Genomic DNA, 26,372 nt, shown 5'->3' on the forward strand with positions numbered 1-26,372 from the left:
CAACGGACGTGAAAACGACTCGATATTGCGTATTTACAATCCCCCTTAAAATTTGTCGACTTCAAAAGTGGCTATGACGCTTCAAAATTCCACGAAACCCAAATTTTGCTATATTTGCAACTTCAAGTTTACAGAAAATTGATATAAAGTACACAAATGCGAGGGAAATATTTTTCTGAATGCATTGCACATCGCGAGTATGTTTATTATTTCATTGAAAATATATTTTCCAAGTTTCATTAAGATCCTTCAACCCCCATAAATGTCCATTTAACCCCCCGCCCCTGCACATATTTCATGCGTGACATTTCACCAAGAATTTCATTCGCATTTTCTTTATTCGAATTTTCACCCTTCACGCGTCATTTACCCCTGAAAGGGGGTTACACCCACCCCCTCGAGTCTCCACAGGGATCAGCCACGCTCCGAAAGGGGTTGAAGCTGGAATCTCCTCCAGGGGATCCAGTTAACCCCATCCACTGTCGCGACTGGCATCCCTCTCTGTGTCACTTCAAGGGTGCACTCCTGGGGCAGGGGGTTGGGGGTGGAATTCCCAGTCGCGAAAAAAATGACGAACGGGGGAGTGTACAGAGGCGAATGAAATTTGCATAGCGTTAAGCGCGATCCAGGGAGGTGTATTTTTTCCCCGGCAACTCCTCGACCATCTACAAACGCATTTCAAATTTCCCGCCATTCGCAGGTCCCCTTTTTCAACCCCTATTTCTCCACAAAAGTGTCATGCTTATTTCTCTGCTTACTACTCCACCCTCGCCCCTTAGAAATCCAGTCACGTGTCTCGCAAATTTCCCATAGACCTTCTCCACCCCCTCCCCCAACATATACCCTCAACCACTTCACATTTTTTAATTTTCCTGCATTTTTCATACACCAATTTCGGTTATCTCTCTTCTTATTTTTTAAACGAAAGCTTCCAGTGTGTGCTTTTTCATGCGTTGGTGTTTTTTTTTGTCGTGTGGATTTTTCGCCGAGCTAGGGGTTGCTTGTGAAACGCAATAAAAATTAAAATTGTATTTAAATATTGACGAGGGGTGTGTTCTGGGGAGGGTTTGTAATTCCATAGCTGACTGGTCACGGTGTGTTTATGCATAGGAATACGATCGTGCGAGGAATAATCGGGGTGGTTCCCACCCCTGTCGCGGGGGCTGAACGTGATTCCTCTGATTATGCGGTAACGAGCCGCAAAAATGGCTCGTCAGTATGCAGTGCAGCGTTTTTTCCCTGGCTCTAGACTTTCCTCGACAAGGGGAACGTACGTGGCTCTTCTTCGGGGTAGTTCGAAGAATTTCTCTGATCACAAAACCCCAGCCAGTGTCGATTTCTCCCTCTCCTCTCGTCTCGAAACTTATGGGCTTTCTGGTGCCTTTTTGCTTTCTTGAAGTGAATTATGCAAGCTTGTTTTAATAGGGAAGATGATTCTTTGTGATCCTTTTGGGTTGGTTTCGACTTTGTGATGAGGGGTTTTGAAATTCTGCTTGTGTGCTGGATTTTGGTGGAATTGGAATGATGGAATTTGTGAAGTGTTTTGGAATAACTATGGGGTATAAGAAATTCACAAGTCACAAGAAATTCACAAGTCACAAGAAATTCACAAGTCACAAGAAATTCACAAGTCACAAGAAATTCACAAGTCACAAGAAATTCACAAGTCACAAGAAATTCACAAGTCACAAATCACAAGAAATTCACGAAGCAGACTCAATTTTTCAGTAGGAATTGTAGAGGACACTTTTCTTTTCTTTCTTGAAAGTTTAATGTTGTGATCGTTGTTAATTATGGGTGCTTCAGCGTTGGGCAAGTAGTACGAGTCCATAATTGAACAGACAATATTCAGGGATCCATTAAGCTGCATTTTCAGAAGCATTTAGCAAGCGCGGGCCAGTTTTGTCTGCTGAATTATTTATTTTAGAGATGCTGCGAGTGCTTTTCAGGACACTACTTTCCTCGACCGATTATCCTCGCTATTTACATACTTGCATAATCCTTCCTCCCTGAGATCCATTTGTTCTCCCCTACTGCCGCGCTTCCTGCGTCATTTTCTCCACTCACATTCTCCCCCCCGCTTCTTTACTTCCGTCTTAGTCTAAGATCCTTTCCCCTGAAGTATAACTTATGCTCCTCGCCCTTAACTCCAATACTTAAAAATGAGTTTCCATTAAAATTAGACCCCATCCCAAATTCTTGAGAAATCGAAAATCGAAGAGCAAAGTAAACTGAAACAGATGAAGTACACCCAGCTACTTGAAAAATCGAAAAATAATTTTTAAAAAATATTACTTCAAATACCTAGCTCCAAACAGTTGAGAAATCGAAAATTGAAGAGCAAAGTAAAGTGAAACACTGGAGTTCATCTCACCCCAAATACTTGAAAAGCCGAATATTAATTTTAGAAAAATGTTATTTCAAGAAACCGCCCAATTCCCAGTCCCCTATTAACATTCAACCCCTTTTGTTTCCAGGAACAATGAAGCTGGAACTGATGGGCCGAGAGAAGGGCCTGAAGCTCTTCAGCAAGTTCATACGAACGAAGAATGTGGACAGTCTTCAGGGTGACCAGAGGAAAGCTGGCCCCGAGCCTCTGCACCCGACCGACTCCAAGCAGAAATTACAGGCAAGCATGTTCCTAAAAAGTTCTTCCCAAAAAAGACACCCTTACCTCCACTCCCCTTTAAAGTGGTTCATTAAATCAAACTACATAGAATCAATCGAATCATCCCCAACGAGGGGATCTCTTCCCACGCTAAATTCATCCATGCTCTCGCATTCAAGATTAGAGAGCACTTTCCGCGCTGTTAGTTATTTTTATTTCAAAAGAAAGGGTGGTTGAATCGCCACCCTCCCGAGCCAAGGATGTTCGATACCAACTTTCTTACGTCTCGAGGTCTTCCTTTCCTATTTTGGATCCCTCGAGGGGAGATGTCTAACAAGTGTACGAGCATCCTGGGTTATTTTTAACAGAATTTTTCAACCCCTTAGGATCGTCTTGGGATGCTCTCAAAGGCTACCCCCTTTTTGGATCAGTCTTCATAATTTAATGGACGATTAAGTTCTTTAATTACATTCTTTTTAACAGTATGTCCTTTGTTTGATTTAAATCCACCCCCCCTTAATTATTTTCAAATTCATCCCCCTTTGCCACCACGGAAATTTAAAAAATCATATTCAATTATTAGCAGATTATTTTCCATTGTCCAACACTTATGCACGTTTAAAGAAGTTCTCCCTTCGATCGTTGCACTTTTTCGATAAACACACCCTGAATGCACCCCTAATGCTCGATCAGACCTTTCAGGAATATCTAGTCGCGCGTTTCAACCGTGATATCAGTGAATTGAGATAGGGGAGGGGGCTTATTGGAGATGTTCAGGGGGATAGGGGGTGGCCGGTGTTCCCGTTAGCGGTGACTATTGTTTCCTCGACAGGCGGGGGAAGTTTATTCGTAATTTCGCGGAAATATCGACTATGCATCGATGCTGGCGATTCCTTGCATCGAGACAAGTCGGAACCTTTTTGTTGCATTCAATCGAGCTGTGCACGGTGCTTAGAGAACGGTTTTAGTTATCAGGGGGTAGGTTTTTTGTGCTTATATTGAGTTTGTTTCGAAATGATACTGTGTTTTTTTTTGGGGGGGGGTGGAGGTAGGTTTGGGTTACTTTAAGGGTAGTTCTTTGTGTTGAAGTTATAGTTTGGAGATGGTACAGTGCTTTTGTTTTCGAGGGGTGGAATTGGGGTTGGTTTGGGGTAGTTTTGGACCCGCTTTGTTACGCTTAAATTATGATGGGATGCTATTTTTACTTTCAAGAGGTGGAGTTTTTATTCGAAACGTTGTTTAAAGAGATTTAAGGATATTGGAAATTAGAATAGATTTAATGAATATAAAATTGACGAATTAAAATTTCTACAGCTTACAAAATTAATCCACATACGTGTCTCCTCTTCCAACAACCATTCACGACAAAATTGGAAGTTCTCTAATCATATTTAGTAATTGAAAAAGTAGAAAAATTCAAAGTTCAACATATTCCAACAGTTTTAAGAAGCTTTATTTCCGTGTTACATTGTTTTTTTTTCTGTTCCACAGAAGTGCCTGACGACTCTGGACCTCACCTCCTTGGGGGTTGGCTCCTGCGTAGGGACAGGGATGTACCTGGTCGCGGGGATGGTGGCGCGCAGCGTCGCTGGTCCAGGGGTCGTCTTCTCGTTCATTATTGCGGCTATTGCTTCCATTTTTTCTGGTAAGTCTACCTTCGACATTCCCCTTAAGACTATAATAGAACTTTCCACCTTCGAAAGATATCACAAAAAATTCCACATTAACAGAAAATTTTTAAAGCTGAAAGAGAATTATTCGACAGTAACGTGTTCTTAAGGGTTGAAACACCAGAATTCCCCACCTCCTTTACCTCCCACCACAAAATTGTAATTTAATAGAAAAATTTAAAGGTGGAAGGAGAATTCCTCGACAGTAACGTGTTCTTAAGGGTTGCTGGTGGATAAAATGTAAGGGAAGAGACATTTCCTTCTTTTCCACCCTCAGCAAATATTCTGAAGAGAATTTACCTCCTCCGCCCTACTGGGGGTGCGCGTAACGCTGTCGGATTAGATTTACAGGGGTTGCATGGCGGTAGTGTCGGACAGGCTGTCAGGAACGGTTCAGACGTTGTGAAACATCGTGGAATCCAATTCTTTTCTGCTTACGGGAATTTAAAGCGCTCGCGCTGGAAGCAGACGCGCTATGTACGCGCGCCTTAGGAAAATGGAGTCGACGAAGTAGGGAGGGTGGCTTTTTTTTTAAAAAAAAAATAAAGGGAGCATTGAATTTTTCTTTTATGTCACCGACAAACTCATCCTCTTTGAAAAATGATAATTTTTTTAATATTAAAATAACTGAGTATCACACTTAATTATTTAAACATTACACCTGTAAATTAAAACTATAAAGTCGTTTATTTCTAATCATATGAGACACAGCAGCTACTAGGCTTTTTATTTTTAACTACGTCTGAAATATCTTGGGTCGTACTACTTGGAAAGATTATTGGGAGTTTGAAAAATAAGTGTGGTTGTTGTTGGAGATTCGCGTTCTTCTGTTTAGCAGAGTAGGGACAGTTTTATGGTATTCTTGAGTGGCGGATTATACGCGGACCTGTTCTACTTGCATCTGTCCGATCAAAGACGGTTTATTCTACTCGGTCACGTACGGTTTTATTTCACCAATTTTCGCGCGAGCATAAAAGATCCTGCTCTACTTAGGGCCACCTTTCCAACCACGTCTGACCATAAGTAGACCTGTTCTACTTCCCTGTTCGTGGCCGTTTGTAACTTCATCACACTTCGTCACGCCAGATTACAGGAGATGTTTCATTACTGAGTAATGCGTCTAATTAAGAGCTATACTCTCGTACTTAATCACGCCTGATGACAGATAGCCATTCTCCACTTACTCACGCCTGACCACAGCGGCATTTATTTCACTTATTTACGTATAACCACTTATCACTTCATTCCTCGTAATGGTGTCTAATCACAGGCAGCACTCTGTTACTTACAGGCGTCCAATACGCTTCTAAAGCCACCATTTCCCCCCAATTTTCAACCCCTAAAATCTCGCACCCCCCTTAAAGGTTCTTGATCCCCAAAACTCACCCCCCCACCATCTTTAATCCCCAAAACATCTCGAGCTTAAATTTCCTGACCAAGCAACTGTCGGACGAATTTCTCCCTCGAAGTTTATTATTTCCCACCCATCTCGAGGGTGTCAGCGGCAACAGCGATCACGCGCGTGGACCATGATTACAGCAGCCACGTCTGCCCATACGTCTTTCTTTCTCCTGACACGTGCAGGAAAGGATGCGTCGTTCGTGGTGTACCTCGACGCCAGGGCGGAAAATAACCGTCGGATTAGATTTACTGGGGGCGGGCGGGGGGTGAATGGTACGCTTGCAGGGACGTGTTGCGAGACACGCAGAGCCCAGGGTGATACGTAGCGAGCCATGACAGGTATATTGCTAGGTCCTGGCCTCGAGTCTCGATACAAAAGCTTCCCAGCAGCGTTGCAAACACACCCCCCACCCTCTAATGAATTTCCACGACGCTCCTGCCTTTGTTGCCCGTGATTCCACCGATTCATCCCGCTCCTGGTGAATAATGAAGCCTCGGGGCGCTACTGGGAAGATGAATAGTGCAGGTCACTTAGCATTTGCTTTTCGAAAAAACATTTTATGATTTTTTACGCTTTTCAAGCTTGAATATTAGGTGGTTATTAAGGGGCCTCTAATGGGGAGGGTAGAATGTTGTAAGTAGAAGAGGAATATACAGGGTGGTCCACCGGAAAGTTTATTGATTTTTCAAGCTTTTTTTTTGAAAAGTTCACAGAGATTTTTTTGGAAAAAAAATCAAAGAAAAATTGACGGGGAAGATAGGAGCTTTAAACTTCCACGTTGCAATCGAATTTAGGTGTTCCTTTTGGACCACCCTGTATGATACCAGAGGGATACTAATAAAAGTGGCGGAGAATTATTGCACAGTTTCTGCGACACTCTCTGCTGGTTCAGCTTCAGTGCGGAATTTTGTGAATGGTATTTCATCGATTTTATTGGCTCTCGATGGCAGTTTCAACCCTTCAATATCTATTTTTAAAACATCTCTGATCCACCGAGGAATTGGAAGTTATTTTGCGATACGTGAACGGAAAAATTTCAAATTTTCACTTAACGAATTACGTGACAGTGTATTTTCAATTGAACGATACAATTTAATGTTTTTTATATATTAAACATTTTTAGATGTTCTTTTAGAAGTCCTAAGAAGTTATTATAAAGTTCATTGTAGGTTAGAGTGCTTTAATTATTTCGTCAGTAATGATTAATCGGTTTCGGTCTCTGATTTCGACTTTCCAGGAGCATGTTACGCCGAGTTTGGAGTACGAGTGCCTCACACGACAGGCAGCGCGTACATGTACAGTTACGTGACGGTAGGCGAATTAATAGCATTCATTATTGGATGGAACATGGTACTGGAGTACCTTATAGGTACGAGCGCGTGTGCCTGCGCCCTTAGCGCCTGCCTCGACGCCCTTGCGGAGGGCGCCATTTCCGGCGCGATAGCCAGCAGCGTGGGAACCATTTTTGGTGAGTGAAAATTAATATTCCACCGCTGAACACGTTCCTTCATCCCCCACAATTAACTCTGCTACTCTAGAGAGCTTTTGAAAAAAATGTTTCGCTAGTATAAAAGCGAAGAATAAAGTGATTAAGTAGTACGAGTCAATCATACTCGACTAACCATTACAAGCTCACAGATATCGGTAAAAGATTTCACACCCCCCGCGGTTGAGACTGCCCCAGAAAATTTTTCGAAACCCCATCCTCCGCCGTGCAACATCGAGCCGCTGCTTCTGAGTAGTACAGATCAATACTCAGCAAGGGAGCAATTTTGTCAAGTTGCACGGTGCAGCTGTATTGCCACAAACAACGCGGAACAAATTCCTACCCCCTGGTAACTGCGTATTGAAACGGGAAAGGGGGTGATTGGAAAGTCTACCGCTGGTCTTACTGTCCGCCATGGCGGTTACGGGGGAGGAAGCATTAAGGGGGGAGCCTGGTGTAACTAAATGAAAATCGAGGCATCTTTCGGGAATTTTTTTTAAAGAAAGTATTTGATAGATCTTTCTGAAACTTTCAGGATATTGTATTAACGGGTTAAGGTATATAACAAAAAAATTTTATTAAAAAAGAGCGGCAAATAACAAAGTTATGCCTAGTCCGTTGGCGACGCAATTATTGCACTGCGGGCAACGTAGCGTCTTTTGGTTTCATCCGAAACCAAAAATCGAACAATTTTCTTTTAGTTTATGAGTGCACGCACAGAATGAAGAAATTTGAAACTTGAAAGATGCAAAATGAACAAATGGCGGCCTCTTGAATAAAAAGTTATTTATTTAAACAATATCATTATACTAATAACTTAGTACTACGAAGAAAATGTTCACAAATATCCGTGCGCAAGGCCAAGTCGATTGGTTGAATATTTTTTTTAGTTACATTGCCCGCAAAGTATAAAACTGTCGTTTCGAGAAAAACACATTTCAAGTTTTGTGGTAGCTTGGCGCTCCGTAGCAAAACCGGCTATATCCGCTTTAATTTTTCGAATTTCGTTTTGCGGCTTTGGGAACATATTGTCGCGATGTTCAACTATTGATTTATGCAAAAAAAAAAATCGATTTCTTCGATCCGCTACACCAGGCTCCCCCCTTAAGGGGAGGTTCTGGTCTAGAGCCCCAAAAAATAGGTGATATTTAGGAATTAATTAAAGGAAAACTACTATATATAATTTAATGGGACTTATTGCATTGTATTAAGGATGTCTTATGTTATAGAAATATATTTTTTGTTTTATAATTAATCAGTGCAAACAGCCCTGGGGAGTCGTTAAAGTTAAGGCGTCAAAAAATTGATCCAAATCGGTGGGACCTGTATCTCTATAAGTTATTATCCGATTCGACTGAAACCTTTTTTATTTTGAAGATTATTCTATTTTCTAGGGGGGGGACTAAAAAAAATTACAAAAATTACATTTTTTTTAGAAAATAACGGCACTTCACGTTTGAAATCACTTTTCCCTGTATTTTTCGTCCTTTCAACGCCTTTAAAAATTATAAATTTTCAACTTTTTGTAATTTTTTTAGTTCCCCCCCCCCCCTAGCCAGAAGTATATTCTTCAAAATAAAAAAAGTTTCAGTCGAATTGGATAATAACTTTTGAAGATACAGGTCCCACCGTTTTGAGAACACTGTTTCGAGAAAAACGCATTTGAAGTTTTACGTGAGCGCCGGAGTGGACAGTTGTTGCCCATGCGTTTGCCGCTACTCAAATGCCTGTAACTTGGGGAATTTTACGAATTTCAACCAATCCTTTTAAACACGTTTTCCTAAAAGGTTGAACATTCGAAAAATGGAATAAAAAAAAAATCGACATTTAGACCAGAACCTCCCCTTAAGGAGTGTTTCGCGTGTGCCAGCCAACTGGAAGAAAGTTTCTCTACTTCTAACGGTCGGATGATGTATGGACTTATTCCACTTGTCAGCTTCGCGGAACAAATAGCGAGCTACTTCCCCGCTGTGTCTGGCCGCACGGGGGGTTGTTCTACCGCGTCAGCTGCTCCTGAGGATAGCCGATCAATATACTCTTTAAGCCCACTTCGGAAGTGGGATCCATTGTTCCCCAGTGTCTGACTAATCGCGAGGCTACTCCACTGCCTCGGATTCCGGGGAAGGCTTCGCTTGCCGCCACCGTCTGACTAATGTCGCTGCATTCTACTTCCCGGAAAGACGCGTCCGTATCTCTGCGGGATCAATTTCGTGATAAATTCATTCTGCTCGGGTGCGTGACTGTGCACAGACTCGCTCCACTGTCCCGTCTATAGGAGAAGTAGAACGTGATTCTATTTGCAGTGGTATCGATCACTGGGTTCATTCTACGACGACGTCTGACCAGCCAGCGGATTATTCTACTCGCGAGATATCGATCACTGGCGGCGGTTCATTCTGCTCCCCCGGCTGACCGTGCGCGGGGCTGTTCCACTGAATTGTATTAACCAAAAATAAGGGAGTCACTGCACTACGTGCTCGATCCGTCACGAATATCGTCTACTACGTTGCATGTCTGGCTAAATGAAAGCTCGCTCCACTCGCTGTCTGACCGCGCACAGAATTATTTTTCTGAATGAATGTCTCCTTGGTATTGATACATTCCGCTCGGCTGGCTATGCGGAGACTCGTACTACTTTTATTCAGGCTGACCACAAATAAGATTCCTCTCCTGAGGAGATGTTCGACTTTTTATCGAGCTACTCCACTTGCCTGATTATTTAGAGACTCGTACTACTTCTATCCTGTCTGATCATATATAAAATTGTTCTCCTAAGTGAACACTAGTCTTCGGATAGAATTATTCTGTTCACAGTAGTTGTCTGGCTAAATACGAGACTATACTACTTTCCGAGGGTCTGGCCATGCATTGACCCACACTACTTGTCCCTTTTTCGCACTTTCCCTTTTCACAGAGAAGAACCTTAATACGAACGACCCCATTCGGGTGGCGATTATGGCTTATTCTCAAAGATGGCGCTCTTCAAATCGTCACTGAGAAGCTCCATACAAAATAAAACAGGAATAGTCGGAGAATTGTTAATCAATAATTATTCATCGACCCATAGATTAATGACTACTGCATACATTTTTCCCTCTCGTTTAAGTAAATTCTGATATTAACAACCCCTTGGAAAAATCGCGAGACAAGGGCTTTCCACAGCGAAATTCTTGCCACAGATTTATCAAACTTTCTGAAAGCAGCGGCTAAAGTGCACCAGCAACTTCCCCGGGCTAAATCCTGTTCCTCGTCCAGGATGTTTTCTCGCGGAACAGGATGAAACCACGACGCTAATCGCGTTTGCTCCGCGCTCATCGCGGGGGATGACGAGCCCACGCGCAAACCCACCGCGACAAGGGGTGGTTTCATCCAATCCCGCCAAATTAATTCGGCTCTTTGTCGGAAAAGTGCATGCAACGAGGAAAAAGCTCGCCAGGTTTTCCCTGCACTGGACCCGTCGCAACTCGTCTTTCGACGGGGCGGAATCGATCGTACAGCGAGGGTGGGAGGGATGAAAGACACGTTTCAATTTTCGTTGACCCCGTCGGCCGATCCGTGAATACGGAAAATGCTTCAATTTCGGTCGAGTCCCGTCCCTGCATTGACTTCGTTTGCCACCTCGCTTCAATGGCGCTGGCAAAGGGGTTGCACCAGCTCTGGGGGTTGACTCTTGAGAATTGTCCTTTTCAAGATAGACCGGAGCAGGAGTGAAATAAGGGAAACTAGGATTCGTGAATTGCACGGAAGAGAAGTTTAAATACACATTTCAGGGGGTGGTTTTTTTGTGTCGTAGAATTTCACGAGAAGAATGATTTATCGTCGACCTATACTACTGTGCAAATCACGTACCAGCTGCTAGGAATTGTACGATCGTTGTAATATATTTAAGGGTGTGACAGATTCGCAGAAATTTAAAGCTGCGCGCTTAATAAAAGGGGTGGGAATAGCCAAGCAAAAATTGTATTTGAAAAAAATTTATTTTACTGCACATTTACAATTTGTGTTGTTGGACAAAGAACCGCGAGCTTTCCAGGAGCGCGCCGTGCCACACGAAGACACTGTACACAGAGCAGGGGGATGAAAATGTCAGGAAAACGGGCAGAAGTTTCGCGTCCAATATCCTAGTCCGCCCATTTCGTGCCTCTTTGTGAAAAAAAGCTCGGGTTCCCCTTTGTTTTTACGAGGGCGCCGCGATACTATTCGATCTCCCATTTTCGAAGTCCCCGGGGGATGAAACTTTGGAATGTTCACGTATGTTTTCGATATAATACAGTTTTCCCCTTTCAATCTGTAGGAAGTTCCTCCGTATCTGTGTTGGTCCTTCGCTTTCATAGATTCCTGCACATTTTTTCCATCGATGGCGAAGTAAATTGTTGCGAAACAAAATAAAAAATGTCGAGGCGAAGTTCTGTGATTGGCTGGGCAAAAACGTTTCGCGAACCAGGGGCGCGTCGCCACCCCCGCAATTATCAAGTTCGCCCTCTCGAGCACAGCTCGGTCGCGGGAATTTCGCCACGACAACAAGAAACTTCTCATCGCGTTCTGCGCTCTGCATTCCGCTGCAAGAAAGCTTAACGAGCCACGGCAACTAGCGATTTGGCGATAAAGCACGGCCCAGGGGCGTGCAGCCAGCCAGGATTTTGATATTCAAGGGCCGATCTCCTTGGTGGGCGAGAAACGAGCCCCGGCAACGGTAATTCGCCGCGGTTCTTTCGATTCCATGGCTCCGACCCAGTTGCAAGAAAACTGGACAAAAAACCGCTCGCATAAAGGGCGGGTATTCATTTTTTTTTTGACTATTTAAAAGTTTCGCCTACGTGGACTGAAACAGGAGGCAAAGTCACGAAGAAAATGTTATATGAATGTTGGACGTACGAGCTTTAGTTTTGGAGATGTTGCGATTTCAAAAAAATGCCCCCTATATAGCTGATTTTTTAAATCGCTGTAACTCGAAAACTTTTTTTTTTTTTCCTTTATAGAACGTTTCATTCATATTTTATGGCGTAGATTCTCACCGAGTATCTTTTACATCCAACTAAGTCAAATTTACAAAAAAAAATATTAATTGTAATTTTTGGAAGCAAACTGCGAAAGGACCTCGATATTTTCTGCCCGAAGGATAATTCAATCTCGAAGCACTCGATTTCTCGATACATTTCGTGAGTATCGTTTCCCCTCGGCTGGCCTTCCTCCCTCGAAATTTGCTCAATCGTTTTTTTATCGCTTCCCGTCAAAAACGTCCCCTCTCCTTCTTTCAGCAATCAATCATAGTGGAGATTCGTGAGCCGGAAAATTGTACCATAAAATGCAATGAAAACAGTGGCTCTCAACCGTCGTAGAAGTTGCGTATGCGCCGAATTGTTTGCCCGACCGGTTGGTAAATATCGCTCGATCGTTTTATATCGATTTTTATTTATTTATTGGGAAAGGAGGGGGTGGGGGTAGACGATAAAATCAAACGTAAGCCTTCGAGTCTGAGCACTCGAGAACCGTAAGGACCTGACGGAAGACATGATATTTCAGAGGAACGCACCCTTCGGCAAAGGGGTCTTATCAAGGATCCTTCAAAGCGCTGCCTTGATGTCCTCACAGTCGCCATTTTATTGTCGCACGGCGCGCGTTCGGGATCATAACGACTCTACGCCAGCTTCCTTATCATCCTCCACTTCTCTCAGTGACTTCCGCGTATCATTCGGATGCGCCACGCGTCCCTACTTCCTATGCACTTTGCAGAGGGAGGTCATCCTCGGGGGAGCGACTCTGAGATAAGAGGAAGCCAACTTATTTTCTGGGTCCTTTATCCCCATAGCTCAGGGGTTCCTTTGCCTCCCATAAACAGCGAATGGTTCACTCTGGCTGATGAGATTGGACCATTTACTTCCTTGTAGGAACGTTCCGAGATTCGAGTGTCTTATAATTTGGGGCCTGATGGGTCAGCTGTGCCCTCCAGGTGGAATTTATAGCGTGAGTGGAAACTTGATTGACGAGGTAGTGAATGGGGCCCCAGATAAGTTGTGATAGTGATTATTGATGTGACTTACAGTTTTTGACTTGTAGAACGGGGCCTTATATTATATGAGAAATGAAGAGTAGTTGGGTGAACTGGATTTGACAGAATTCTGATAGTAAAGTGGGTCCTTTGGTACATCTAGAGCTTAATTAAGTTGGGCCCGAGGCAAATAGTGTTGGTGATCAGTTTGGGACTTACAAGAAGAGGACCTCTACTATTTTGTAATTTGGTTGGAACTTACGGTTGAAATTTCCAGCCGGAGCAGAAGTATCTTTAGTCAAATTGGGCCTTAAGTTCTACTAGGAAAGGGCTGTTCAACTGTCGTTTACTTTGTACTTCAGCAGTATTTGGGCCAGTCGGATCCCCCCACTTGGAATCTCCAATGCAAATAGAAATCTGAATGCAAATTCAGTGGGACGTTAGATTTCGCCTTTCCAAGACAATTTCTTTAGCAACCACCCAGTAGGGCCCCAAGTAAAAAACTCACACAATGAATCCCCCCACCATCTTATGCCCCAAAATACCACCTCCCAGAGCCACAAAGCAGATTACAACGCCCCACGATTCCGAGATCCCTGAATCTCAGCAGGAGGTATCTCAAATATCTTCCATCTAAATCCGCCATTGTGTAAAATGAGAGGTACGAGGCAGCAGCAGGGACACTCGTGTGGGGGGAAGAATACAGAAAACTAATACGAATCCAGCAGGGAGGCGATAGAAAGATGAAAACGTGGAAACTCGGTCGAAAACGTGTATCATCACGCAGGACGATGATAACACCATCGTTCCAGCGTGGGAGGGGTTCATCCCCTGGAATTGGAAGGCTGTTTGATCGAACAACACCCCGCCAGACATTCCATTGGACCTGGCTGACACAGGGCAGAAGACAGATCGCGTTTGCAATCCCGTTTTTCCTCTCATCTCCTCACCCCAAGAACTAGGGTGTGACTGATCTTTAGGATTACAGGCTAGCCAACACACAAACAGCTTCCGCAGCCTCTACCGTTGCCACAGTAATCCTCCAGCTACCAATTACATCCCTACCGAATTCCTGCGTTTGGTGTCGCAGTTAACAGTATCAGGGCCTAATCAAGCTTCCAGGGGCCTAACTACCCACCGATGTTGAATGGTGGTGTCCCTTCTATGGACATCTTCCTATCCCTCCACGAATCTCTCACCACAAATTAGTTCCCTCGTTAGTCAGCCACTTGACGAAGCCCAGAAATCACCAATCAGAGTTAATTAATCGACTTATTAATAGCAAAGCCAATAAACCTAACCGGCTGGACAGCTCATTGCTACTTGGGGGTAGAGGTTTTAGGAGAAAGTGGGAACTTTTTTGGTTTCCCAGGATGACTGTGCAGTACTGAGTGATATTTTGGGAATATGGATTTTAATTTATATTGGAGGGATTAATACATTAGGAAGGAGAAACTTTAGAGGAGGCAGAATTTGCTACTGATCTTCTAAAATATCAGGAAAATTCTTTTACAGCAAACCTAAGCTACCCTAGTCTCTTAATCCAGACCTAACACCAGATCTAAACCTTAACTCAACCAAAACCTAACCAAACCTAAATTAACTCCACCAATTTCATCCATCACTCAGGCCCAAGTTAGGTCTGCATTGCACGTCCATCACTCCAGAATCCCTGCTGATCAGTATCAGGCAGCAATGTCGGTTTGAAGCTGCCCACTGCCATTCCATCCCAGCCAATCCACCTGATGTCAGGTCAGGAAGCTTCAGAGGGTGGATTCTAGCTAGAGGGTTGCGCTGTGGGCTCCAGAAGTGCCCCTAAGGGTGGCGAGGAGTCGTTGGAGTTTAAGAACCAAGCCTCTCAGTGGAGGGACTTCTGAAGGGAACGGAGGGAGGGAAACAATGGCCCCTAGCTGGAAGACGGATAAAACTGGGAACAAACTGACTATGGGGGGATGAAAGGGAGATGAAGACGGGGAACGGGGCTCAGGTGGGCAGGTTAAAGAGCATCCAAGTGTGCGGCTTCGCAAACCGTTTCGGATCGATGAGGTCCACAGGTGCTAGACTACATCCGCGCAAGCGCCCCTCGTCCAACCCCCTTCAGCCTTTTGTTATCCCCAGAATGCGCCCCCCCTCCACGATGTCCACCCCCGTCGACACTTCTCCTTACTTCCTCGCCCACTTCTAGGGGGATACAGGGTGCACCGCGATATTTCGATGTAAGTTTCATGTGAATGGTATCGGGTTTACGAGGAGAGGGATTATTTTGTTTGTTCTATGCAGACCTAACTTTCATCTAATGGAAATGCAAGCCGACCTAACCGGGCTTTAATTGGTGTCCGAGGAAGACTTAGTTAGTTAGTCAAAGTTTGTAGCGAGGGTGAAGGAAGACCTAACCTAGATCTAATTCGGGGGTGTTAGAGGAAATTTGAAGCTGGTTAACCCTGACAGGGTCTACCCCTAATGCAGCTGCTAAAAGTATTCATAATGTTGTGAAAAAATGTGTCAAATTCTGTTTCAACTAAACGGGTGGTCTTCTTTGAAAAATTAGTAGGAAAGTTTCCTTTTCTAGCATTTTACCCAAAAATGCAGTATTTTCCCTGAAAATAAAACCAACCCCACTTTTCCCCGAACAACCGACCCCCAAACATTTACCAAGAAAAATCCATCCCCCATAGCTTTCCACTCACCTGATCGCAACCCACCCCCTAAAAGCCGTCATCAGAGTCCCCTAGCTCTCCGAGAAGGATTCACGTCTCCTTGAAAAAGCCTCCTTAAAGATCCTCGACGAGATGGAAGGGAATAAAGCTCATATTCCGTGAAATGGATGGAAAGCTGAGCATCGAATGCCTGGGACAGACGCCAGGGTGTGTGGAGGGCATAAATAAAGCGGCGTGGCGCAGATTGTCCGTCCAGCGGCAGGATGGGGGGGGGAGGGGGTTGGTGGGGGAAAAATTGGATCTTTGATAGAGAAATTGATTTCGTTCGATGCCATCCCAGTTCCGGGGCAAAAGAGGCACGTAAAGGGAATAATTCGTCGTTAACGGCGCCGACGAAGGAAATTGAGGTCGAATGCATTCACCCCTCCCCCCCTCCACATTCGCGGCGATGGCTGCTTCTCAGCTGCAGGCAGTTTAATTTTCCCCGCTTGAACGCCTCCAGACCCGCGTGAACGCGGCTCTCCGCCTAGGGCAGCATCGATTCCCTTTTTCTTTTAATTCGATGGTCCTGCTACGCCTGCAGGGAGCATCCCCCGCAAATAGGGGCTTCCTTTCCTCATTGACGGTGTGGGGAGGGAGGGGATGTTGACTTCCCTCGTTTCCTCTTCCACCGTTTCAGGAAATCGATTTTTAAACTTCCGGTGGTTGACATCGGTTTCTGAATGGGTCTCCCAGTGCCTGCCACACATTTCGCATTCACCTCCCTCCACGTCCACAGCTGATCGTACGTACCGTGCGTGAGCGGGGTAGCCGCGTTTAAGATGCGTGGGCTGTGAACGCCCACGGGCGTTCTCCGCACGTGACACACCGATCGCGGAGTTGTTCATTGTTCGAGAATTGATGTGAAATCGCGTAGGTGTATAAGGCTGACGAGGTCGGAGTCAGAGATTAATGAATTTCTGTGGTAACGTTTCGGTCTGATTTATGGTCGACACGTACTACTGTCGCTTGCTTATGCCTGTCTCACTATTTGTAGGACTGTATCACTTGAAACAGCTTCTTTCAATTCCCACGGCTGTCTAAATGGAACTGGCAAATGTGCCACAACGCGAGAGGAATTATTCCCACCCCCGTCGACGTCTGGTCCAAAGGATGCCACCGAAAATCCCTGAAAAGCTTTGGTATTAATTAACGGAACCCAATTTTTGGTTCCCAATGGCTAACGAGCCCTTTTGTAACTATAATTCTACACCTGAAATCATCGAGCTGTTTCTTTGCAACCCCGCATTCGAAGCTACCAACAACATATTTCTCAACAAAATACAACATTTCCTCTCCGCGCCGTCACTAGGATATTTGACTTCCTGATTTCCCTGTTAAAATTCTGTCTGCGAGATCAGGAAGCGGAAATGATGTAAATTTCCTTCCACCTTCTGCCCATGAATGGAATTTGCATCTATTTGCTGCGTTAGGGGGTTGGGGAGCAGATGTACAGTTCGCTCGAATTTGAAAAATTGGAGGCACTGGTGTTAGAGTTTCTGGTGCACTTTTTGGCGAAGGTGGGAGTTCTTTGAGAATCGATGAATGGGGATTTTTGGACTTCCAGGTCGACCACCTGATTTTCTGGCATTCGTCATCACGCTTCTGATGATGCTGCTGATGGCAGCGGGCGTGAAGAAGTCCCTAGTGTTCAATAACGTACTGAACGCCATAAACCTCGCCGTGTGGGTGTTCGTGATGGCGGCTGGGATGTTCTACGTCGATGGGGACAACTGGTCGCAGCACAACGGCTTCACCCCCTATGGCTGGAGCGGGGTGAGTATTCCAAATTCACCTAAAAATTCCCAAATTTGACCTAGATATTGCAAACAAGACTTAGTCATTAAACAGAGAATTTCGAAGGGTGATTTTTAGTATTTTTCTTTTTCTCAACTTTTCTCAATTTGTTTCAATTTTTTAGACCCCTCCCAAAAAGAAAAGTAAATAGGGAATTTTTAAGGGTGATTTTTAGTATTTTCCTATTTCTTAATTTTTCTCAACTTTTTTGGGCTTCCTTCCAAAATGAAAATTAAATAGAGAGTTTCGAAGGGTGATTTTTAGTATTTTTCTTTTTCTCAACTTTTCTCAATTTGTTTCAATTTTTTAGACCCCCTCCCAGATAGAAAAGTAAATAGGGAATTTTTAAGGGTGATTTTTAGTATTTTCCTATTTCTTAATTTTTCCCAACTTTTTTGGGCTTCCTTCCAAAATGAAAATTAAATAGAGAGTTTTGAAGGGTTATATTTAGTATTTTCCTGTTTCTCAATTTTTAAAAAAGAAAATTTACTTGTTCACACTGGGTCATTCAAGGTCACCCAAGGTTACTCAAGGTGAAAGGAAGAGGGAAAATGATTCTATCAAAATTTCGATTGTCCCTTGGAGGTTCATAGAAAATTGTGCTTCCGTAGATGGAGTACCATTATAATCCCAGAAACTCACCCCCTCGGCCACTTCTCGCCCCAATTCCACCCCCTTCGATTCCCGTGACGCTTTGGATTCCTGCGGTACGTCAATTCGAATTCCCTTTCTCTCTCTTTGTCCACCTGATGCACACGGCTGCGGAAACCCATCTGGTGCAACAAGTTTGCCATTGTTCCGCGAGTCCCCAGCAAAAAGCCACGGGGCGTGTGGCCGGGAGGGGGGGTTGAAACGTAGGGGCTGAAGAAGGCAGCATTGTATTCTCGTGAAACGGACGTTTGTGTGGCTGCAGAATGTCTTTGGATTCTTTTTCGCGTGCCCTCCACCATTTTCCCTCTTAATTGTCGGCGGAAGCTTGTTTTGTCCCCCACAGGGGGTGAGTTGAAAACGCAGAGGGAAAAATATATGCAGACCTTTCTGTTTCGCCCTTTGAATTTATAATAATTTCGAATACTGACTCGGGCACTCCAGATTCCACCGTGAAAATTCCAAATTGAGTATGTAAATTGTTCGAAAGTGTGTCACAGAGGGTTGAGAAAAAATCAGACTGAATAATCGAAAATTTAGCATATTCAAGACAACGGAATTAACCTGAAACCAGGAAATTCCATCAATTATTTCCAATAGAAAGCTTCGGAGGGGTGACGAATAAGTTCCATTTTTATTATCCTCTGTTACGTAGCTCCCCGTAAAGGCAATCAACCCCCAGTAAACTTCTGCATCCCTCGAGACGAAAGTGTTGCATGTGTCAACCTTAGCCGACCTTACGAGGATGCGTGGGCTTCCGGAGGTGGCTTTTAAATATTCGGTGACCTTACCCTTTCGTGTGCCTCCGGTCCCAGTGTGACCACCCCCGCACCCTCGAAACTGTGTAACACAGAAGAGGTCAAAGTTCACCGATGGACGAGTGCTGCGCTCATATCGCGTTGTGGTTCCAACATATTCACCCCTTTGATGGTTCGTTGTGGACAGGGCGAGGGGATTGGGGGTTGGGGGATGAAATTCATTATAATTTTGGCTAATTAATAATAATTCATTGGTCACTATCCTCGAATTACAAATTTTGAGTACACTTTTCAATTTCAATTGTTGAAAACTGTTGAAAATTCACCCCTCAAGGGGGTTAACGAGCCAAAGATTTTTAAATTTAAATTATAGTTTATTCGATCGAGTTTCTATCGATGAGACTTTTAAATTGACTTGTACATGAGTCACGTATTAATTACAAGGTGTTTCATCCCCTGTAGGGGCGCAAAACAGGTGTCACTGAGCGAAGCTTTCAATTTTGAATACATTATCCTGGAAGTATGAAAATTCTCTTCTTAAGAGGCTCTTCGAACCCTCATCGTTCTTCATTACAGAGTCCACCCCCGAAACATCTCGAGTGCTGGCTCGAAAGACACTAGTGGCCAGGGGGTTGCAGGTACCCATTACAAGATAACGACCCCGATTCACGAGAGTTACCCATTAACCCCGAATAATAATCCCAGCAAATAACAATCTCTTAACGAACCACCCCCTTCAGTGAAATTATAAAGCATCAAGCTCGTATCAGGGGTCAAGTAACTGGTCCACAAGGGGTTGAAAGTGGTGGCAGCGCCGGTTCAAAGAGGAGACAAAGAAATTCAAGGCTCCCAACGCGATTGTCACCCCATTTCCACGAATCTAGGTTCCTCTAAGGGTAGTTTCCACCCTTTCACAATCCCACCCTAATTTTCCCCCAATAAAGCATCTTAAAAATCGCGTCACCACCTTCCCACAATATCCAAACAGTGTCCGGTTTCCTCATCAGAGTCACTTTTGAAGCTTACAACCCTTTCAATCAGCCCAGATATTTATTTAACGAGGCCCGCAGCGCGGAGAATTTTTTCGACACGTGTTCCACCCTCCAGCTCCATTTCCAGGGCGGCGGGGGTGGCTTAATCCGACGGAGTTGCGTAACGAATTTTTCAAAGGGGCTTTTGTCGTCTAAGTAGCTCGCTCGTGTTGATCCCACCCACCCTCCTGGATGAATAAGAAGCGATTCAGGGGGTTGCAGACGTTGCAGCAACCCCCTCCCTCCAGTCACCCTCTGGCGAGCGAATCCATTGTGCTGGCGTTGCGTGGGCGGAGCAGGGGCGTTCGTGAACCGCGGGGGCGAAATACTACAGGGTCACGCAGCAACCCCCAACGTGCGTCAGCTTTTTCCTTTCGAAATTACCTGCTTTGAGCCTGTTGAAGTTTAATCCCTGGTGCTTTCCTCGCCACTGACTCGTCTATTTAATTAAATCCGTGTTTTCGAGTCTTTACCCATCCACCCTCCTTTTGAAACAGGAATTTTAAGTATTTTTGTTGTCGCGTGTAGCAATTAGGGTGGATTACATGTCTTCGTCTGAGATATTCTGCGCCTCTACTACTAGCTGCAGCAGTTTTCCATGGATGCCTGACTTATTATAAGGCTGCTCCAGTAGTGTCTGAAATTTCAGCGATTTCTACTTGCAGGGTAATTAATTTAGGTCGCCTGAAATGCGAGCGGGGATGTTTTAAGTACTCCTTGTTCTATTTAGAGCCGTTCGGAGGCCATTTCAGTCTCCTTTCCCGCCCGGCGGAATTATTACAGAGCTGTTCTACTAGAGGAGCATTTTTAATTCACTTCCATTGATGTCAGGATTAATTTTCCTGTTTCCTGTTGGCGGAGATGTTATTTTAACTCCTACCAGCAATTCTTTGCTGCCGTTTCAAAGCCACTTTAATACCGCGCTCTTGGTGTTGGACTTATTTCAAAGGTGTTCCACTTGCATCCTCGTTGTTTTAACTTTTTCGAATTTTCTCAGGCGTCACTTTAGATTTCTGCCTCGCTTCTCAACGAGCTTCCAATTTCTTCTGCCTGTTTCTCTCTGCTCGCGATACTTTAGACCTATACTACTGATGTCTGACTTATCGCGGAGTTCTTCTCCTAACCACTGCATGTTTAATTCAGTTCTATCGACGTCAACGTTAATTTAATTCCTTTCTATTGACTCTGGAGCGTTTCGATTACTCCCTGGTAATTTTAGAACAGCTTGAAAGCCATTTTGGTGTCCCTCTCTTTGCGCTGCAGTTGTTGTAAAGCTGCACCACTTGCCCCTCATTTATTCAGATCTATTTTACTGGTTCTCGAGTTAGCCTCACTGTGTTGTAATTGCGTAGCATTTATTTTAACCTTCCTTCAGTGATGCAAATATTAATTGAACCCCATTTTAATATACGTTCATTGAAGTTTGATTTATTATACAGTTGCACTACTTGTACCCCCAATTTCCAGACCTTCTGACATCAAATGAGTTATTCTTAGCCCCTTTGATGAGTTTCTCTGCTACTTAAATGTTCCTCTATTGATGTTAAGTAGATTTCAAGTGTATTTAACAAATTACACTGACAGTTTCATTCTCCTTTGCCCCTGGTCTCCACGGAAATGAAAATTCTAACGTACCACAGTCCTGTCCGAGCAAGCTGTACATCAAGCTTCTTGAGCCTCGCGGAAGCAAGAGGCATCAGAGATTCATAACACCGTCGAAGGGCCATGAAAAATTAAATGGCGGAGCCCATTTATACCAGAGCGTGTTCCAGAAGCTTCTTTCCCCAACGAAAATCTAATTTCGCGATACCTCCACTCAGAATTCTTCTTCAAAAAGCTCTTCCATCGCTGTCAATTACTTCCACTGCCATTCATTCTATTTATACCTCCCACAGATATCCATTTATCTTAAATTCGAATTCAATTTTCATCAGAAAATGTTCTCCCAAAGAATTTCATCTTAATTGACCCATATCCCTTCTACTTATAAAGAAATAATTTTTTTTTTCAATGGAGTGAAGCATGGCGAGGGGCTTAGAGCGTCTGCTTGCCACCAAATTGTCCAGTGTTCGAATCCAGCTGGTTGGAAAATATTTTTCCATTTTCCAAAAAATTTTCCAGTCCACAGATCAAGTTTCCCTCCCCATCCAACTCCAATTTCCCATCATCCAGAAAATTCTCGACTATGGTGATTGGATAACTCCCCCTTCGAGGTTGAAGCTTGAATCAGGCGCCCTCTAATCGATGGATAATCCATTGTTCCAGGTGTTCACTGGTGCAGCGACGTGTTTCTACGCGTTCATCGGGTTCGACATCATAGCAACCACTGGTGAAGAGGCGACCAACCCCAAAAGGAGCATACCCTTGGCGATAGTCTCGTCGTTGATCATCATCCTCATCGCCTATGTGACCAGTAGCATGGTCCTCACGCTGATCGGTGAGTGTTTCATGATAAAAACTATCGATATTTGTAGCTGCAGTGAGACACAAAATCTCGACGAAGATTTCCTTACTGCGAACTTTGTGAATATTTCAATTTTCCGTTTGCGAGTCGTTGAATGGAAACTTGTAATCCCTTCGGGGAGACTTTGGTCCTTAGCAAGATGGAGGGAGATTAAGAATATTTTTTCTAAGTTTTTTTATCCCTCTTCGGAGAGTTTATAGGGAGTACTGATAGCAGAATGGGCGTGTTCCAATTCAGAATTGAAAAGTTATTCAATTTCCAATGGAGGGAAATTTGTATTAACTCGAAGTAGACGTGAGGAGTGATTGGTGACCGAAGTATCCAATTTTTCTCGCAATATCCATCACCTCAGATCTGAAATATTCCCCACCCATCCCTCCCCTCAATCGATTACCTCCCCAATGAAATATTCCAGCCCCCAAAGTACCAAACTTCCCAGCAGCCGCAACGCCAGCGAAACATTGATTTAAATTCGTCTCCCCAGTCCTGGAAGAGTGAAAACTGTCTCACAAATGGGCTTCGATAGTTGCGCAACTTCCATATCGAATCCGCAGCGGTTCTTCATCCTCGAGACACAAAAAATTCCCGCTTCTCCCCCGAGGACGCCCAGGAAACAATCCCCCAAAGTGTTCTCCGACGTCCACGTCAAAGACGCGCCCAAGAAACAAGCGTTACCGATCGTTATTATAGTAGCAGTCCCAAGTGGATGGGAGGCAACGTCGGCCAAGCAATTATTAACGGATAGCTGGTGACATTTCGATTGATTACTCGCTCGAGCAGTGGCGTGTGACGTCTGAAGAGCCCTTGGCCATCCTTGACCTCTGTTCACGCATCCCTGGCCACCCTTTCGCCACCATCGTGATCCTCTACCCTCGTCACGGACGCTCTGCACGGCTGGCTGTGCTTTTAAATACCGCCAAGGTGCTCCACCACCGATAGAAGGGGAGACACGAACCATTCTCCAACTCCCAGCGACCAGTGAAGCCTGAAACGTGCCTCCCGCTCCACTTTTGGGGTATCCGTGTGTATTTATTCAAGGGCTTCGAGGATTTCACCTCCGCCCGCGGATTTAGGGTCCTCGAAGTCAGGACTTGGTTGCTCGATACACTTTTCGCTCGCACCGTTCACTTTTCATTGAAGATTCCGACGCTGAAGAGTGGATTGCTCTGTTTTTCCAGTTCCATACGACAAGGTGGATCAGGATTCGGCATTGGTGGAGATGTTCGGCCATGTTGGGGCCTACAAGTGCAAGTACATCGTTGCTGTCGGTGCGCTGGCTGGATTGACGGTGTCCATGTTCGGCAGCATGTTCCCCATGCCCAGGATAGTCTACGCCATGGCTCAGGATGGGCTCATATTTCGGTACGATGATGGTGATTGATGTTGTTTCGAGGGGAGGGAAAGTGTCTCTGGGCAGAAGTGGGTTGGAGGAACTCTTCAGGGAAGTTGATTAGCTGGTAGTCTCTCTAGAAATGAAGCTGAGTAATGAGGAGTGCGAAGAGTTAGAAGCTTCCAAGTTCAGGGATCTCTTCAGAGATGAAGTTAACTAGTTGCTAGTCCCTTCAGAGATCATTACGATCGGCTGGAAGATCCTAACTTGAGTAGTTTCTTCAGAGATGAAGTTACCCAGTCTGGAGTCTCTTCAGAGCTGACTAAGCACAGTTAGAAGCCTTTGGAACTTTGTGTCGCCTTCAGAAATCATTTGAGTGTGATCGTTTAGGAGTCTGAGTCAAGTCTGGCCAGCAACGGGCACCCCAGCCCTAGCAACACTGACCTCCGGCGTGTGTGCTGCCATGGCTGCCCTGCTGATCCAGCTGGAAGTCCTGGTGGAGATGATGTCTATCGGTGAGTGCACTAATCAGAATTATTAATGTAGACTCCATGGAACTGAGGTATGAAAAACAACCATTAAAGCCCCAGGACACCACCTCAGCTATCCAACCACCCCAAAAGCACATACTCCAGCTATAAAAGCTAACTTGCCGACGATTTCTCTGTGAAACCCCAGGTACCCTGCTGGCCTACACCCTAGTGTCCACCTGCGTGCTGATCCTCCGCTATCAGCCTCACTCTACCAACCTAGTGGAGCTGTTACCTCAGAGTCTGAGGACACCCTGTCGATCACCCACAAAGGAAAACCAGGGCAACGGCCAAGTGACTTATGGGAAGGAGCTCAGACCTGATCAGCTCACCACTGCCCTCAACACTGTCCAGGCAACGCAGTCTGAAATCACCGCAGCCAACAATGGTCAACGAATCATGGTGAGATGTCCCCTCAACTTCCTTCAGCCAAGTTTTAGCAAGGCTGTCTAATTATCTAACTCTGTCTGTGCGAATTAATGTTGTTTGCTATAGGTGAGACGAGTAAGGAGGTGCAACAGCTCTTCGCCAGACTCAGACGACACTTACGGGGCAGAGGAAGACGAAGTGGGCCTGGGCAAGGACGACCAGTACCTAGTCAGTGATAGAACCGAGAATAAGTTCTACGGTAGCGTGCATGCAGCTGCAGCTGCATCCACTTGCGGTAGTACACACCAATATCCTGGAAACACGCCTATCATAGGGCCGCCGTTGAATTATCTTCAACGTAGACTGCAGGTGAGACGTTAGTTCCTGAATTTAAAGGGTTGGTCCCTGTATTATTGACTTATACTACTTGCTAGGCAAGTTTATATCCATCCTGGCATATGCTTATGGCTTTCGGTTACTTCAATAAATTTTCCTAGCGATATTTCAGCTTCTAGAGTTGACACTGCATTTTGGAATGACTTGGAGAGAAATCGAAAATTTGTGTTTTCGAAAATTTTGACAGTAGTTTTGGTCGGTGAAGTTTGGTAACTTTTTCTTTTGGAGAATCCTCCGATTTTTCTTTCACTTTTGAATTTTTTTTTGTTTGGATTTAACTAGGGTAGATACGAGTGTTTTTAGAGATCCAGAGTTTAATATGTTTAGTCTTTCTTTTAGATATTTCTCCATTGCGTTTTTACAGGAGTGTATTCGTAATTTTATGGTAATTTTGTGTTTCAGGCAGCGCAGTATCTTTGTCCAGCAATCTTCCCATGGGTGGACAGGGGTCCAGCGACGGAGGCGTCAGGACGCTATGTCATGAAGTTAGTCGGGGTGCTCTACCTCTTAATTCTGATCTTCGATTTGATCATCGTTTGTGGCATGGGTGAGCAGTCGTGAAACCTCTATGGGAATGTTAAAAATTCTACAGAAGTATTAAAACTCGTTGGTTGTAGGGAACATGGGAACGTTCACCACGACACTGATGTTCCTCTTCCTCTTCGCCATAATTGGGGTGTTACTTGCAATTAGTAGGAAGCCTCAAAACAGGTACCATTGATTTAACTGATTCATCGCGGCTCTCTGATTACAGAGCTACGACTGAAAGTGTTTTCTTTCTTTGTTCCATGGTGATACAGGAGCAGCATGATGTTCATGACACCAGGGCTGCCATTCGTGCCTGCGATTGCTGTCACCGTGAACATCTACCTCATCTTTAAGCTGAGCATCTTGACCCTCATCAGATTCACTGTCTGGATGATACTCGGTAAGAGGGTTTAGTTAATTAGTGGTTTTGTCTGTTCTACTTTCTCTGTGGGTTATTAAGCGAACTTTGCCGAAGCAAAATCCAAATTTTCCACTGATGTAGTCCTGAAATGTTGTAGCTGTGCAATCCTTGGGCCCTTTAATTGTCAAGTCTATGGATCCCATTTTCTTGAGGCCCCAAGCAGCTTAGTTTCTCAGATCTTTGGAGTCCAAGTTCTCTAGCGTTCGACCTTTCCATCAACCTCAACCCCCAAACCAGCCCACACGCTCA

The 26,372-nt window shown here is 44.6% G+C and overlaps 1 protein-coding gene across 1 annotated transcript in view; it reads left to right on the forward strand.

Annotated features, from left to right (window-relative positions):
- Positions 1-26,372, forward strand: part of LOC143376765 (solute carrier family 7 member 14) — a 48,312-nt gene that overhangs the window by 15,327 nt on the left and 6,613 nt on the right. The window contains exons 2-13 of the mRNA XM_076827408.1: positions 2,478-2,629; positions 4,100-4,253; positions 6,918-7,148; positions 17,419-17,627; positions 22,351-22,522; positions 23,728-23,911; positions 24,270-24,394; positions 24,558-24,811; positions 24,905-25,147; positions 25,577-25,721; positions 25,792-25,885; positions 25,975-26,102. Coding sequence (XP_076683523.1) covers positions 2,483-2,629; positions 4,100-4,253; positions 6,918-7,148; positions 17,419-17,627; positions 22,351-22,522; positions 23,728-23,911; positions 24,270-24,394; positions 24,558-24,811; positions 24,905-25,147; positions 25,577-25,721; positions 25,792-25,885; positions 25,975-26,102 — 2,086 coding nt within the window. The 5' untranslated portion in view covers positions 2,478-2,482. The remainder of the gene's footprint in view (positions 1-2,477; positions 2,630-4,099; positions 4,254-6,917; positions 7,149-17,418; positions 17,628-22,350; positions 22,523-23,727; positions 23,912-24,269; positions 24,395-24,557; positions 24,812-24,904; positions 25,148-25,576; positions 25,722-25,791; positions 25,886-25,974; positions 26,103-26,372) is intronic.

Source organism: Andrena cerasifolii, chromosome 15, assembly GCF_050908995.1.
Source record: "Andrena cerasifolii isolate SP2316 chromosome 15, iyAndCera1_principal, whole genome shotgun sequence".
NCBI lineage: Eukaryota > Metazoa > Arthropoda > Insecta > Hymenoptera > Andrenidae > Andrena > Andrena cerasifolii.